The sequence below is a fragment of the Hydra viridissima genome, unplaced genomic scaffold (genome assembly GCF_058129835.1).
Source record: "Hydra viridissima isolate aposymbiotic clone 2 unplaced genomic scaffold, HvirCarnegie_v1 scaffold_6, whole genome shotgun sequence".
Lineage (NCBI taxonomy): Eukaryota > Metazoa > Cnidaria > Hydrozoa > Anthoathecata > Hydridae > Hydra > Hydra viridissima.
Genome location: NW_028324305.1, coordinates 12,543,229 through 12,560,388, shown reverse-complemented (window position 1 = coordinate 12,560,388; position 17,160 = coordinate 12,543,229). Strand labels below are relative to the sequence as shown.

General features: G+C 29.4%; 3 protein-coding genes across 4 annotated transcripts; all 3 read left to right on the top strand.

Moving 5' to 3' along the window:
* The first annotated feature begins 15 nt into the window (after positions 1–15).
* Positions 16–1,300, top strand: LOC145190281 (uncharacterized). Its single transcript, XM_080067102.2, has 2 exons — positions 16–505; positions 836–1,300. Exons 1-2 carry the CDS (start codon positions 262–264, stop codon positions 1,078–1,080), a joined length of 489 nt encoding a protein of 162 aa, XP_079923228.2. The 5' UTR covers positions 16–261; the 3' UTR covers positions 1,081–1,300.
* Positions 1,301–1,479: 179 nt separating this feature from the next.
* On the top strand, positions 1,480–7,348 carry LOC145190445 (UBX domain-containing protein 4-like). Its single transcript, XM_090091130.1, has 11 exons — positions 1,480–2,543; positions 3,429–3,478; positions 3,729–3,813; positions 3,966–4,081; positions 4,343–4,486; positions 5,801–5,893; positions 5,977–6,248; positions 6,332–6,434; positions 6,543–6,668; positions 6,835–7,019; positions 7,126–7,348. The coding sequence occupies exons 1-11, from the start codon at positions 2,459–2,461 to the stop codon at positions 7,262–7,264; spliced, it is 1,398 nt and encodes a 465-aa protein (XP_089947256.1). The 5' UTR covers positions 1,480–2,458; the 3' UTR covers positions 7,265–7,348.
* Positions 7,349–9,159: 1,811 nt separating this feature from the next.
* Positions 9,160–15,633, top strand: LOC145190245 (uncharacterized). Of its 2 annotated transcripts, XM_090090706.1 has the most exons (8): positions 9,160–9,281; positions 9,741–10,034; positions 10,186–10,432; positions 10,579–10,735; positions 11,684–11,747; positions 12,013–12,281; positions 13,794–13,968; positions 15,288–15,633. In XM_090090706.1, the coding sequence occupies exons 1-8, from the start codon at positions 9,242–9,244 to the stop codon at positions 15,503–15,505; spliced, it is 1,464 nt and encodes a 487-aa protein (XP_089946832.1). In that variant the 5' UTR covers positions 9,160–9,241; the 3' UTR covers positions 15,506–15,633. The 2 variants fall into 2 exon arrangements, with proteins under 2 accessions (XP_089946832.1, XP_089946834.1); XM_090090708.1 differs by lacking the exons at positions 13,794–13,968; positions 15,288–15,633 and adding an exon at positions 12,942–13,529.
* The last annotated feature ends 1,527 nt before the right edge of the window (positions 15,634–17,160 follow it).

Below are 17,160 nucleotides of genomic sequence, written 5' to 3'. Positions count from 1 at the left end.
ATAATAAAAAAATGTCTATAGTTTGAAAATAATTTGATTTTAAGGTAAATTCTATGAACAAAAATCACTTCATGACGAACTAATATGTAAACTTGCTGACACCTTGGCATCCTAAAATCTTTCCTATAAAGAGTCTCTTGTTTTCTAAATTTTTTTTTTTTTATTAAAAGTTTTTTTTCAGAATAATTTGAGTTTTTAAAAATATTAAAAAGTAATAAAAGTTTTTTTTTGTGTGCTAAGGATTCTGGATTGCTTTTAAAAATGAAACTTATTTACATACAAAACTTCTTTGGTGCAAAGTTAAGTCAACAAGATCTTGAGGACATATCATATCCTTACACTGAACTCTGCACGCATGTAACATGCAAAACTGTGCAAATAGGTGGAACACTTGGTACTTTCTTGTTTGGACCAATATTTGCTATAGTTCGTAAACCAAAATTAAATTTTATAAATGCTATGACAAAATCAGGGAAGATTGGTGTTACTTTGGGACTTATTGCAGGTATATCTTGCTATATCAAAAAAGTTATTTAGGAACTAATGATGTATAGAGCATTAATCACTTGATGATTTTTTTAAATTTATTTAAACTTTTAAAAAATATTTTTTTAAACATAATAAAAGCTTGCAGTTTTTATATGCAGTTCATGAAGAAAGATTTTGACCAATATGTATTTTATTCATATATCTATATTTTTTAAAGAATATTAAATAAAATATGAATGTAGTTTTTAAAATTAAAAAGGTGTTTGCTTGTTTATTTTTCATTCAGTCAAATTTTATTTTGTTGCTGTTGTATAGTTTAAGTAAATTAGAAAACCAAAAACTTTAGGTCCAGCGATGACATACATGAAAATAAAAGACGTAGAATCTTTGGATCCTATTACAGATCGCTGTTACCGACTTCGAAAAAATCAAAATCAACTTCGGGCTGACCGTGGTTATTTTATTGGTGGTGGAATAGGAATTCTTACATCAGTTGCTATAGCATCTTCACCTACTTTTGGATTTCTGGCAGGTTCTTCAGTGGGGCTTATTTCAGCAGGAGTTTATAATCATCAATTTGGCTCTAAATAAAAGACATGTTTATACTGTACATTTAAATGCACATTATCAGTCCTTGCATTTCTAGAATTTTTTTGAAGATACTTATTTAAAACCTATTAGGTTTTTTCAGAATAAATCCTTATTTCTTGATTGTTAATTATGCCCAGTTTTTTTTACATATATTTGTTGTAAGTTCCCTTTTGTTTTTTTTTAAACTGCTTTTGAGCAATCACAATCATCTTTATTACAATAAGTCTATTGTGGAATTTTTTTAACTTTTTTTTAAAGCTCATTAGGAAAAGCAAAATGATTAATTCTATTTGCTAAAATTTAAACCATAACGTTTTTTATCAGTATAAACTCCATTGGTTAGTTCTTCAGACCATTACTAAATCCTTTTTATATTTCCATCTCTTTTTCAAATTTTTTCAATGTTTTTATCACTGTTTTATAGTTTATAAGGGATAATTCTTTTTACTGCACCACATATATAACTTTTTTTTTTCTGCCATGGAACTCAAGTTTTGAAAGCTACTCTGAGAATTTTTTTTAACAATTTACTGCCTTTTTTGCACCACCTTGTTGTAAGTGACCAATTTTTCATCACGAAAAAAGATTTTATAAGGACGTATATATGTCTCTGTTTTATTTTTATTTTTAAGGGCGTGCAGATCAAATCATTCAGTTTTCAGAATTAGGCTAACTTTTCTAAGTGTTAGTATATGGTATTTTTGATATCATTTATATGTTTATTAACTCCTGTTTTGGTGTGGGTTACTTTTGCCTGATGATTTTGAATTTGCGTCATTAAAATCTGGTGAGTGCTATGGTTTTATTTCATCCTTTAATCTGTGAACAAAGTATTTTTGCACCACCTGTTAAGTTAAAATATCTTATCCCTACATGCTACATATTTCTTTATCAGTTTGGGTAGCATTATTCCTCTACCAAAACTTCCACAATATAAAAATATGCACATTTAGTCTTTCCATCTTTAAAATAAAACTTGACATTATGTTTGTAAGCTGCAACTGTTCTTATAAGAGTTGCTTATTACAAACAGGTTAACAATTAGTAGACTGGATCATCTGGATCACTGTGATGAAGTATTCTTGAAAAAAGAACTTATTTTCACAACATTAAATATTTGCAATTATGTTTGTTTTTATATTATATCCTATATATTTATGAGAAGAACATATTATATGCTATATATTTATGAGAAGAACATAGTTATGTACTAAAGTTTACGCAAATAAATTTGTTTATTATGTAAAACAGTGATCGTCATTTAATGCTGTAGTTATTTCTCTTTATCTATTTTTATAAATACTTTGTAAATATTTTTTTTGGGTCTTTTGATTTTTTTAATCATCACCCTTACTGTTGTAGAAAAAATAGTGTGGTAATGATGATCTGGTTCTCTGGTGAAATACATGAAGCAATTGAAAAAGCAATTAAAGAACTAAAACTGTTTATTGTCTTTGTGAAAGGTTTGTTACACTGCAAAGTATTTTACTATATTTTTTTTTAATGGAAAATAATTAAACCATTCTTTGTATGTGGAATGTACACCCATACAAATATAGTTTAAATTAGTAGAAGCTCTTTAATTTTAATAATCAATTAGATTCAGTTTTGATTTCAAATGTATTTTTACTCCTAATTTTTTTAAACTCTTATATTTACATAAAGCTCTTTACTGATTTATAAGTGTCAATGATTGTATTTCCTGCAGGATAATGACCCAAAATACACCTCAAAGTATGCGAAAAATTGGTTTGCTCTAATATAATCTGTGTTTTGGACTAGCCTAGCCAAATTCTTGACCTATGACCTAGAGAGCAAAAATATGCTAACAAAAGGATTTGTCTGTGGCTTCTGCCAAAAATGGAAAAATATTTATAGACAAACAAATTAAGTTTGTTGGCTTAATGCTTTAAAGATGTGTCACCAAAAAATGTCACTAAATATTGATTAATATAATTATAAATTTCATGAACTTTGATAATCATCTTTTTTTTTTTTGACTTTTTTTTTCAAATATAATTGAAAGTAAAATTACTTTTGACGTAAATGAAATTGAAATATAATTATTCAAAAGTTGAATAAAAATTTTATACTGTACTAGAAAATTTTATACTGTACTAGAATGTAACTAATCTACATTTGATGTAAAATACTTTTGAATGCTGCTGTATCTAATGGGTTTCATTATTATGCAGTGTGAAACTGCTGAATTAATAATAATGATAAGTTTATTGACCATATAGCTGACAACTCATAAAAGTATATCCTTAAAATGTTGTTGAATTTCATGTTATTGTGATTATTTTTAAATGCATTCAAGTTCACTTTATTTTTTGCATGTTTTACAGATGATAAGAGTGAGTCGCAAGCATTAGATAAAATTTGGGCTGATGAGGAGGTACCCTTTTTAAAAAAAAGTTGATTATATTACAAAATGACAAGATAAATTTTATTGTTATAACTTTTTAAAATGAGTTAATGTAAATTGTTTAAATTGACTCCTTACAGAAAAGTTTTTTTTACAGAAAACAAGAAGGAAGATGATCTCTTAATTCTATTTAAAGGCTGAGATGTGGTTTTTTTTTGCTGTTACTATTTTTGTTATTGTTGTTTTTATAGTTATTACCATCTATGATTTTCATTTATAGATATCATGCCTTTGTACTGATGATTATAGTGTAAATGTCATGATCACAGTGGATAGTATTACATGGAAACAGTTTTCTTCTATATGTATCTTTTCTTTTTCAGAATGATAATTAAATTTTCTTTTTTATATTAAAATTTTTTCTGCTTTTTAATTGATTTTATTTAATTATGCTTTAACACTTATAAATTGTGAATTTCTAAAAGCTCTTTTTTGTCATCCTTTACAATTAAGCTAGATACTATACGGTGCGTCCCCTCAACGTATCTAATAAATAACGAAGGCTTACCTATTGATATTATTCTTGGTGTGCTTCCAGTAAATGAATTTAAGCAGCGTCTCATGAATGCATTGGTATGTTTTTTTCACTTATTTTTGATTTACTTGTTCAAGAAATTTCTTCATAAAAATTAATGTTTTCTTAAGTTCAAATCAAGTTTAAGAGTTTAAGTTCTTTCCATTTTCAAGAATTACAGTTTGCTTTAGTATCTGCGTGTTCTATACCTCTGTTTTTCCCTGCTGTGAAGAAATTTCATTCAAAGTGCACATCTGTACCTAAACTATATAAAATAGCGACAGGGAACTAACGTTTATTTTTTTATTTTTTTATTTTAGAAAACACAAGAGGCAAAGAGATTAGAACGTGCAAATTTGGTTCTAAATGCAAACAGTCAAACAGAAATGAATTACGAATGTGAAGAAAGTACAACATCTTTTACAGCTGATAAGGAAGATCAGAGAAATTTATCAACTGCTCAGGCAATTTTTTTTATCCTCGATAACGGGTGTCACAAAAAAAAAAAAAAAAAAAAAAAACGGCGCGTTTTTTACTCGGTTTTTACTCGGTTTTTATGATATCGATCTAATTTTTTTTTTCTACTAGAAACTTCACTTTCATTTATTTAAATAGTTTCCGTTATTCCTACGCATGAAACAATCTACTTGTCCAACACACAATTTTCTAATATTTTTTTTTAATCTAATTTGTCTTACTACAAGTTTCAATTCGTTAACAAATTCGTCCAAAACAAAGCAGTCAAACGGGTTAAGGTCCAGAGAGTTTGGCGGCCAATGGTTTTTGTCAATTAAAGCCTGAAAGTTGTCTGTACACCATTTGTGGTAAAGATGATGGGTGTCTCCGAATACTTGGCTGCCGTATTTTCCAGCTACTGGCAAAACATTTTCGATATCAATTCTGTTGTTGATCGTTCCTTTCTCCAAAATGACCGATAATGTTATCTTCCGAACTCACCCCAAGCACACCATAACGTTTTGTGGAAATTTCTGTTTTTGCTTTACACTATCTTTTCCATCCTACGAATGTTTGTTTTTGTACGTGCGGTCCGTGGTTGACTGAGTGAGTGACATAAGTCGGTAGCACCTTCCTCCTTGATTATTTTGCACCATTGTTGTACTGTACAAGGATCAACTGAATCATTTAAATCATTGATCATTTTTGATGGTGTGTCATTTTTTTGTTACTTAAAAAGTACTACACTTTGTAAGTCAATACTCTTCATTACCTAATATCAAACAAAACAGATATTAAAATAAGTTTATGTAGAGAGAAAAAAAAAAGTGAATCTTTTTTAAAACAATTGATCGTGAGCACAAAAATTGAATGAGATACGTAAAAAATAAAAACGCGCCACTCTTTTTGCAACAGCCGTTACATAAATCCGCAAATGTAATATTCAGTTACATAAAATTTATGTAAAGATAACGTAGTGATGACTTAGGCCATCTTGAATTTTGAAGTTTCATTTAATAGAACTTTGATTTGACTCAAAGTGCTAAGAAATAAAAAAAAGGTTTTCTTGTGATTCTGTAGATTTATGATTAACTAAAGAAAAAGTTGTAATAGTGGGGGAAAATGATTTAGATGTATAGCTTTTAAACGTCAAAATAAGGAGGGTATTTTTAACCTCTAAAAACTAAACACAATTTCATCCCAATACACTGAAATAAAAGGATCAAAAAGTTAATTTTAAAAATTTTGACTCTTTTACTTGTTTACTACTTGAATTATTAGGTAGTTTTTTCTTGCGACAATCTTTTTTTTTTTTTTTTTAGGATAATCTATTGATGGACGGAATGAGTGTCAAAGAAAACACTGAAGCGTTGCTTGAACGCAGCAGAATTGTAAAACAACAGAAGGAAAAAGAGGTTAAATTCTTCGTTGAAATGTTTATGAAACTTAAAATTTGGATATGCAACCAGTTTTTGTGAAATTGGATTTGCTTTTGCAGAAAATAAAAGAACAGGAAAAAAAAAGGATGCGAGAAGGTCAAGAACTCAGTTTGGCAAAACGCGATCTGGTTGAACGCCAAAATATGCAGCTGGCTGCTGAAATATCGAGACGCAAAGTGGAAGAAAAAGCTGCACGAGAGAGAGTGAGAGAACAGCTTCGACAAGATAAAATTGATAAAACAGCTAAGTTTGAACTAGAAAAGAAATCCAGGAACGAAGCGCTAGCTGAGAAAAAAATGAGCGTAACAACCCCTGTAATAAAGTCTGAAAGGTTCAATTTTTTATTTGTTTTATGTATTGCCTAAAACCCTTTAAATAAACAATTTAATTAATTGCTTAAAATTTAACTTTAAGTAATATTGCACGAATCCAGTTTCGACTGCCTAATGGCTCATCTTTATCCAACCAATTTCCTGCCGATGCTATGTTTCTATCTTTGCAAGACTTTATATGCAAGGTTATTAAATGATGATAATAAATGTTATTTTTTGGTGGATAATTTTGTATGGATCGGACTTGCTAGAAATATCTGTCGCTAAACAATTTTTTTTTTCTTTTGTTTTAGCGTATGAACTCGTCGAATGTAAGATTATCTACATTATTTCCTAAATATGAATTTACAACATGTGATATGGAAAAATCTCTTCGTGAGTTGTCACTAGTCCCAAACGCGTCAATCATTGTTTTACCAGTAGGCAAACTTTAAAGATACTTGTAATCGTATTTCTTTTAAATTCTTTTTAGGTGCTTTAATCTTTTTTAATTCGTTGGCCTATCAGTGTTTACTATCAGTGTTTACTAAATTTTTTAATTTCGTCAAAATATTTATTTGCCATTTTGAAATTTTTTATTTATAGGGTAAACCTCAGGCGGTTTCCACTTCTCAATCTTTACCTAAAGCAATTTTCCTATTTATTTTTTATCCAATAATATCGCTATTTTACTGGGTGTTATCGCTCTTTTCAACAACTGATCTTCAACAGCCCGTCTCAACTTCCCATAATACTCAACTTGATTCTGCAACAACAACCAATGATAAAAGGTTGTTTTTTTTTGTTGGTTTTTTTATAAGTTAGAAATTAATTGCCGGTTGTCGATTATGTTCATAATTTTTGTGAACATTTTTTATTTCAACTTCTTTTTTTTAGCACACTTCGTCAACGTAATAATCAATCTAATGTTCGTCAACGTAATAATCAATCTAATGTTCGTCAACTTCAAAGAGATGACGAAGATAATGACGATGAGAACAATACATGGAACGGAAACTCAACGCAACAAATGTAAATTTAATGAACTATAAACTTCATTTATCTTGTATTTTCTTAGTTTTAAAATGAAATTAAATAACTTTCGAATATTTATATTCCATTGTGGGGAATTATTTAGACTTTCCCTGAGACACTAAAGAGTTACTTTTTACTTTTGAACTTGATAATATTTTTTACATCTGACTGCGAACCAAAACATTTTACAAAATACACTCTCTTTTTATACATTTTTACAATCGCGTCATTTTCACACATTTAATGCAATAACAATTACATACATTAACACATACACTCATTAGCACCTATAAACATTAACACCTACACTAATTAGCACCTACAAAACATTAACACCTTCGCAGACGCTAATTACATCTTGAAGACTTTATTCACGACACCATTAACGACACCAGGTAAAACTTTTTGCGTATATATACTATGTCCTCCCTTAGCATGTATGAGTAATGAAACACGGTTTTGCGTAGAATGAATAAACGTCTGGCAAATATTCTGGACTTTTACATTGTGGAAAAGTCCAGAATATTTGCCAGACGTTTATTCATTGTTAATGATGGATTCCATCAGCTTTATTTTATGGGTACAATCACGATTTCTAAAACCTAGTGTTTAACAATAGAACACAGATTTTTGATTTGATTAATGTCTGGGGAGTTCCCTGGCCTCCCTAAAGTTTTAATGTTGTTGTCTGTCAGGTGTTAGGCGAATTTTTTTGATCCTATCGTTGTTTGGAAAGATCTTCGTCATCTCTGGTTCCGGTTGTGTTGTAGGACACTGATGTAATTATTAGAACTCATTATATTATCCACAAGATGTAATGTCCCAAGACCCTCACCACTAAAACAACGCCAAAACACTTTTTTATCGGAGGGTTTTATGTGTTGTTTAAATTGTCCAGCTCGAATAGGTTCTTCAATTGATCTGAGAACGAACTTTGATCTCTGCCCACGTACTTCAGTCTGATTCATTAGAAAAAATCACCTGCATCCAAAAAATATATTCTAACGTTATTGACAGAACAACATTAGTAATATTAACAGTATAAAAACTGCTTTAAATATTTAATCATGGTTTGTAGTTGTAACCTTGAATAGTTAAATTATCTGTACAATTACTTTTTACCTTGCTCCAATCTTCCATTTTCCAGTGTCAATATTGTTTGGCCCATGCCAGTTCATACTTGGGGTGAAAACTCCCAGTTTCTTTGTACAGTTTTTGTTAACGGTAGACGTCACATATTCTAGCATTATTCGTTCAAAAACAGTTTTTGACTAAATCGTGGGAATCATCTCTCTTGTAAATAAGCCGCACAGTCAACTTTCAGACGATAAAAGTGAGACAAACTAAATCTACAACAGAATTTCCAATAAAAATTAAACTTTACTTTGTAAAAGGATGGAATTGGATAACAGAATCATTAACGGCGTAAATGTTAACCGAGTAGAGAATGGTTTTGAGATTTTCGAACTTACCATAAAGTAGAAACCACCTTGCGCTAACTTTCTTAAAGTTCTTTTATTTTTCATAAGTCTGTAATTAATATGACGTAAAAAAACATACAATAATGCTCTTTTGTTTCTGCCACTGCAGTTTGATTATGCAACTTATCTTGTACTTGCAATAAAAATATGCAGAGTTTTAGGAAACAGAAATATTCTTACTCGTGAATATCTGAAACTTTTAAATACAGAAATTATAACAAAGCAAATTTTTGTTTTTACAAAAATCAACGGGGGTAATTTGTATTACAAAAGAATAATACAGATTTTCTATTTTTTTGATTAATTAAATTTGTGTCGAAGAGATAATATTTTGAAAAATACAATCTCGTTATAAATATATTAAATTGAAAAAATAATTCTTTGAAAGAACATAAAACAAATTTAATTTCTTTTAAAAAAATGTTTACTTTGTTTAAAGAATCTGAACTCGATGGTAGCAAATTTTGGATAAAAGAAGAATATTTACAAATTGAAAAATGATCGCGTTTATTGCTGTTATCGCTGTAGTAATGCAAGGTGAGTTAAAAAAAAACTTCCAAACGAGATGAACGAACACACAAACCTCACACCTAAAAATAATTGCGCGTACTTAATGCTTAATATTATTTTAATCTCGTAAGATTTTTTGTTGTATATTCTGCTGTAAATTTTCACTTTGTAAAGCTTTAATGAGCGATTAAATTATGATTTTTCAAAAAATAAAATCATTAAGCCCAGATAATTGTCTTGAATACCTAAAAGTTACCAAAGACGCTAAATTTATAATTATCCCTTTGAGCTTGATCAAATGCTTTTCACAAACTTTAATAAAAATGCTATAAAAAGAAAATCAGAAATAATGAAAAGTTAGATATTGTAACGAACATTCAGTTTTATTTTTTTATAGACATTTGCCACTGAACTCGCAGTGACAATTTAAAATAGATACCAGCTCCCAATGGGCTTATCATGTATTTGCTAAACTATTATTTTTAGTGAGCTTTTGTGTGTCAAGGCATGAGTTCTGTCCTACTGATATTCGTATTGGATGGAAAAACACCCCACCTTATCTATTCCGTTCAGGAGATTATAATGTCACTGGCATATTACTTAAGGTTTTATATAACGCTCTCGGAAAGTGTTGTCCTAACAAGACTTATTTAATCTTTAAAGAGATTTCAAACTTCAGTTTCTATTTTCAACAATCAAACCAAGATAACTTTGACATGTTTCTCCCACTCGTAGTTCTCGATAAAGAAAAGCGTCTTACTGATTCGTTTATTTCTTTAGGTAAGAATCTATTTGGATTGATTTTTGGGAGTGAAAAGAACCCCCCCCCCCCCTCACACACACACACACACACATACACAGATACACACCTATATTTCTTGTCCTGCACAGTAATTATGTCTACTCTAAATTTTCTTTTCAATACATTTAGCTAATTCTCCAGGATCGATAATATTTGACTTTGAGCAAAGGACACCAAGGAATGTAATTTCACACGCGTTACACCAAGTTGCACCAATTTTTTTGTTTGTCGCGTTAGTTTTGTGTGAGATTGGTGTAATTTACTGGATAGTAGAAATACTTCCTAACAAAAAAGGGGAAAGAAGGTTGTTCAATAAAATATTAGGCGAAGTTGTTGATGGGATCTTGTGGGCTTTTCTTACAATTACAGCCGTTGGGTAATTTTAAATTTTTCTCTTTTTTAATTTACAACTAGAGTTCCTTTACTTTTTACTATTTTGAATCTAAACTAATTCTTCACGCGCTACACGCACTCAAACGCTATACGCATTATTTAAATAAATATTGTTTTTCCCAATTTAAGATACCAAAATATCACTTCAACTCGCCTCTTTAGTCGGATGCTATCTGGCTTGTTATTGGTTGCTCGCATTTTTTTAGTGGCATTTTCTGTTGCTTTCTTGACAAAGTTGATCGTAGAGACTTCTTCTTTATATAAGTTCCAAATACTTGGAAAAAAGGTTGGTAGAGATTATTGATTAGTAAATGGGTTATCATTAGATATTTTCGACGCCAAGTCGTCCAGGCTATTTAAACTTTTATTTCATATTCTGGAAATTCATACTAATTGTTAAAATTCATATGGCAATTAAATATTCGAAATTTTAGCTCGATACTTTTACCAAGTTAAAAATTGAAATTCGGTCAAAAACACAGAACGTGAACGAAACGTGTTTCAGGGGAAAAGATGGGAAAAGTTGCACTACTGAACACTTTTTCTAAAAAAGCTTATAGATTACTGCATTTCTTCAAAAATAGTGTTGATTGAACTATAGAAAGTTTTACTAAGGTTCATTGATAATTTTTGTAATAATTTAATCAATTGTGCTACCATATTAAAAGCAATTATTACAGCTCTTTTTTTAAATAATGACTTAATTAATCTCATTCGTTTATCTAACAAAGTTCGTTTAAACAACTCAACACTGTTTTATTCTCAGCAAAAACCGGTTGCTTTTTAATATGGAATGAAAAACTAAGAGGTTATATGGTAAATTTATTTAAGTAGATGCAATTCAGCAAATGTAGTTCATTTCAGTAGAGCTTAGCTAATAACTTTTTTGGGGGGTACTTTTTGAACTTTACGTGTCTTATAGTTTTATTTCACTTTTTTTTCGGACATTTCATATAAGTATCTTGTGATTATCATGAGATGAATATAACTTCGAAGCCATAAATCTTAAACTAAGGCCTAGATTTTGCTGTTAAGCAAGATCAATCTTCGTTGCAATTTTCTGTCATCAGAGTTAAATTTTATTCCACTTTAACAAAGTTAAAGAAAAAAACTTCACCTGGTTTTAAAAACTTCATAAAATATAAATGTGCAAATGAGAAATGTAAGATTTGATTTACATTAAGAGTTTTTTTAGTTTAAAGTTCGTTTAGTTTATCTTTATTTTTTTACTTAGATTGCAGTCATGGACGGATCGGTAGAACAAAAATACGTCATTGATAATGGTGGTTACGCAATAGGTGAAGTATACAGTTAAATTTTACTTTTTATTTTACTTTTTTTCAAATGAAAATTTTTCATCAAACATGGAAAAGCGTTCATAGATAAAAGATAAATTCGTGGTTCTATATTCTACATTCTGCACTTGTTGTTCTATATTTGTAGATCTAGTTTCATTTTCTATAGTTGTGGTTCCTATGTGAATCAAAAGTTTTTGTTAAACTACATTTACAATAGGTGAAGTTTTCACTGGTGGTGTTTATTTCTAAAATCCTTGCATTACAGGGTTCAATGAATTTGATGACTTCTTAAATAAGATAAATAATGGAAATCTTCAGATTGAAGGCGGACATTTTGATTTGCAACTCGCTCAATATTATGTGGAGAATAATGCAAAATTCCACCATAGATACGTCGTTGAAGAAGACAGTAAAAGCTATGGATTAGTTCTGCAGCCGAGCACTTTCACCCTTAAATCGTGTTTGGAAAAATTCTCCGCAGACAACTATGATGAAATCCACACTGCGATCGCAAATGAAGTTAAAAGTTTTAAGGTGATAATTTCTTTTTACAGTTACAAAAAAAGAAAAAAAAGTTCAGGTTTTTTAAAAAAAGAAAAAAACAGCTCGTTTTTTATTTATTTCGATAAATTTTGAACAAACTTGAACTACTTTATACTTTTTTACTCTTGTATGTTATCACAAGTTTGATAAATCAGATACTAAATGTACCAAGCAAATCCCCACCCCTCCCACCCAACCCCGTGGGAAAAATCCAGTGAGAAGAAAGTTCTGCAGATTTATGATACATTTAAAGGAACCTTAAATCAAGTACTCTTAGAGTCCTAAAAAAATTTTTAAAAATGTTTAAAAAAAACAAAAGAGTTCTCTGCCGTTACCTTTTTTATATATTTGTATGCGCACTTACATAAATATATGATTGTATATCTATTCAATTATGTTTTCTTTTCCTTGACAATTTATTTTCTTATTCAGGATTTTTCGATTATTAGAAAACTTGTTACAACTTTTGTAAACTTACTTTCTACCTAAGGTTTTTTAAAAAGAGTTGTGACCATTTCCTTGCTTATTTATTTGATTCCCATTGAATGAGCATAAATTGAAAGTCTTTTTGTTAATATTAATTTATGAAGTTTAAGTCTGCGCAAGATTTTAAAACAGCTGGATTGTTAATTTGTAGATTTTTTTTATAAGAACAAAAATGTAGGTTGTAAGAGCAAATGGTGGAAGCTACTGACAGCCGTTACCAGAAGAATTTTTGGAAGTAAGAAGACTTGGAGGCACCTCCATTGGATCGCGCCTCCCAACTAGTGGCAGACGCCTAACTGGAGGCGAAATTTTCGCCTCTCGCCGCCAGAAAAAATGAAGTCAAAAAGCGTGAAATTTTTATTTAAAAAAAAGATATATTTTAAAGTTTGATTTTAAATTAACAAGAAATATAAAAAATGAATTTAGTGTAAATATTGAAAACCTGACATTGAAACTGCGTTTTATATGATTAATTGCCAAATTTTGACAATTAAAAAAGAAATTTTTTTAAACCTCAAAATGAATGTTCTGATTAAACTGAAGAATGATAAATTTTTATGAGATAAAGTTTTTTAAAGAATTAAATATAAAGCTCCACATAATATTGAATAGCTTTAATTAACTGAGCTTAAACTCATCTTAATCAGAGGAGGAAAATATTGTGTATAATTCTAGTGAAAGATATTAAAGTTTTTGAAAAAAATAGTTTGAAAATAACGAATAGTTTTTAACTTTCTAAGTTTATATTAAACCCAAGAGTAAAAAAAAAACACTTCAAACATATTGAAATTTCAAACATATTGAAATTTCAAACATATTGAAATTTCAAACATATTGAAATTTCAAACATATTGAAATTTCAAACATATTGAAATTTTTTTAAATTTGCCAAAATTTTGGCAATTGATAAAACACGACTTTGTTGTCGAACTTTAAGTATATGCACCAAATTCTACGGAAAATTTCCGCCGTTTATCAACTCTCCAACTTTATCCTGCAGTGTTATGATTGATTTAGAACATTCGACCCAACGAACCAGAAGCACTTCCCCAAAGAATTACAAGCGATTTGAATGCAGTAAAAGCGACAATTTCTTTAAGCGTTGCTACACTTATACTATGTGCTTTGGGTTTTTTAAGAGAGCAAGTTGTTGCGAGGAGAAAAAAATCGAATTCCTTATGCACTACATACGGTAATTGAATTTTATATATTTACATGCATAAAATACAACTAAAAGTTTTTATAAATGTTTATTTTAACTTTCGTTTATAAGGAGCTCAGAAGATGCTCAGAAAATCTTTATTTTTCGAACCAAAGTTTTTGTGTTATGGAACTTTGACAATTAATATATACAGTGGTGATCTTAGAAATAGCACACCTAACGTTTTCTTTATTAGAGTTAACATAATTTCTTTCTTTATTTGGAAAATGAAAAAAGATGATATTTATTAATCAACTTCCATTTATTAGATATAAGTCATTATATAAAAAAAATTTTAACTAAAGAATAACAATTATTGAAAAGTTTACAAAATACAACGAAAAGTTGTGATCATAGAAACAGCACATTGAGCAAAAAAAAAAAAATTCTGTTTGAAAGCCTACATCAAAACATTTAAACAAGCATTAATATTTTGTTGAGTACCCTTTATTCTTTATAACTGCAGTACATCTTAATGGTATACTGTTAACAAGCCTTTGACATTCTTCGACAATAGTGGCATTCCAGACTTTTTGAATTTTCCCCCAACACTCATTAAAACTAGAGGTCTGTCTATCTCGTAAAGCCACCCCTATATCGTACCATAAGTTCTCGATCGGATTCAAATCGGAACTATGGAGTGGCCATTCTAGAACATTAATTTTATTTTCCTCAAGCCATGATTTTACAAATCTCGTAGTATGCTTTAGGCTGTTGTTGTGCATTAAAATCCAAGTAACAGGTAATTTATCATCAGCATACCGCTCCATTACATTTTCTAATATAACTTTGTATTTGTATTGATCCAAATTTCCATCAATTTTGACCAGGAGACCGATACCATTCCAGGACATGGCTCCCCAAACCATAATATAACCCCCATCATGCTTCACCGACATTAGAGTACACAATAGGTTTTTTTCTTGCCTCATAGGAAGTAATTAAACTTGGATTCATCAGCCCATAAAACGTTTTTCCAAAAGGAAACATTTTTATTTAGAAACATTTTTACAAAACTCAAATTTTTAGTAATAAATGAGATTTTCCATATACATGTGCTATTTCGTTGAATACGTCCACAAAACGAAATTTCGTTGAATACGTCCACAAAACGAAATTTGACAATAAAAGTTTTTATTGTCACATTATCGTATTACGCCCAAACAATCATGCAAGTTCCAACTTGTAAACTATCATAAGAAATACCATTAGAATTAAATATGAAGAAACAATCTATAAAATTAAAAGAAAATTTTATGAGGCGTGCTATTTTTATGATCGCCACTGTATATATAAATAAACACTTTTAGACACGATGGAAAACTTCGTGATCTTGCACACTGTAAAATCAAACCACCAATCAGCGTTGAAAGATAATATGAAAAAAATCCAGAATGACCTTCGAGTTTTGCAAGCATACTTTGAACATGCATCTGAGAGTTTGTACAGCAAACTAGCTATCACGGATAATTTGTTCCGCGCAAATATCCCAATTCCTTATGATCTAAATGATATTGGCGAAGAATAATTTGCTCTAAAAGTAAACAAAGTTTGTGAGTATGCTGACACATCTTTGATGATTGCATCAAGGTGCAGTGCAGAATTCCTAAAGCAGAGATTATAAACATTTAGATTTTATTTTTTAACTTTTGCGTTTTGTTTAACAAGTAATATATATATATATATATATATATATATATATATATATATATATATATATATATATATATATATATATATATATATATATATATATATATATATATATATATAGCATTGCTAATTCACTTAAAAGACATGATATCCTCTTCAGAAGTCTTTTCAGAGAGCTTTTAAAGATTTACAAAAATTAAGTTTGGACTAATTAATTTTTTAACTATAAAAAATACTCTCAAATCAGTTATCGTAGTCAGTTAATCCAGTTAATAAAGTAAATCAGTTCAATTGTAGAATCGTTACAAAGTCTCAGATTTTAAGTTTCTTAAACTGATTTTGTAAAACAATGTGGATTGAAGTGCAAAAAGTATAATGTGGATTGAAGTGCAAAAAGTATAATGTGGATTGAAGTGCAAAAAGTATAATGTGGATTTTACTAAAAATTCTCTTGACTTTTGATCATTCAATTATTAAAAAAGCCTATATAAAAGCTTACATAAAAGCTTATATAAAAGTAATGCTCCCACCGAAGCTATCGGTATGCGTTTTGGTGTTATATATATTTTATTATATGTTGTTTAATATTGATATTGTTGTTGGGTGATTTTACATGCTAGTAAAGATGAAAATATTGGGTGCAGTGCCTGGCCAATAGTTTTTAGTTGCAAAATGCAAATAGCACTTTTTATGAATAAGTAAAGTTGAGGTGATTGACATTAGAAAGACAATTAGAGACTTGCACAAGAACTTCAATAAAGAGGAAGAAAAAAAAAAGTCCAAGCTTTGAAGTATGTTTTTTCTTCTTTAAATGGAATTGGACGATCGAAGCATGATATATTCTTTACTACAAAAAATAAACTATTTAGAGTGTGTTAATTATTTAAAAACGTACCCAATTCGTCTTTACTTGTATTGCCAACCTTATATAGAATAATTTGCTGTGGTTATATTTAATTAGTTATTGTTATTAAGGCAGCTAATCACAGTAATAGACCCTCATCAAGGTGACTTAAAAAGGAAAAAAGGTCTTCCCATCGTAACAGCATTAGTGCATTGAAAAGCCGTTACCTTTGACAAACTGTTTCAAGTGTTTCGAGAAAAACAAGAAATAGATATAAAAAAAGCTGCTATTATAACCTTAGTGTTAGGTTAAATGCTCGGTATAATAGATTTCATCAGTATTTCAAAAAATGTACTTCTGCAAGTAAAACATATATACTTTAGCAACATATACAGATTACAAATTGCTCTCGAGCAGAAATATCCAAAAACTAAAATCAGATTTTCAAAAGTTAAAAGTTCACACTTCGCAAAATAGGCCGTAATGAAATCAGTATGTAACACCTGTGTTAAAATCTGTGATCAGAATGTAGTGCTAATCCTGTGTGATGGCAACCGGTTAAAATTAACAAAAACTTTGTAAGGTTAATAGTTTGTGAAAAAAAATAGAAAAATAGAACATTTAAAATCGCCCTGACAAAGATACTCTCAATGATATTTTTAGAAAGTTAGTTGCTTACAGAACAT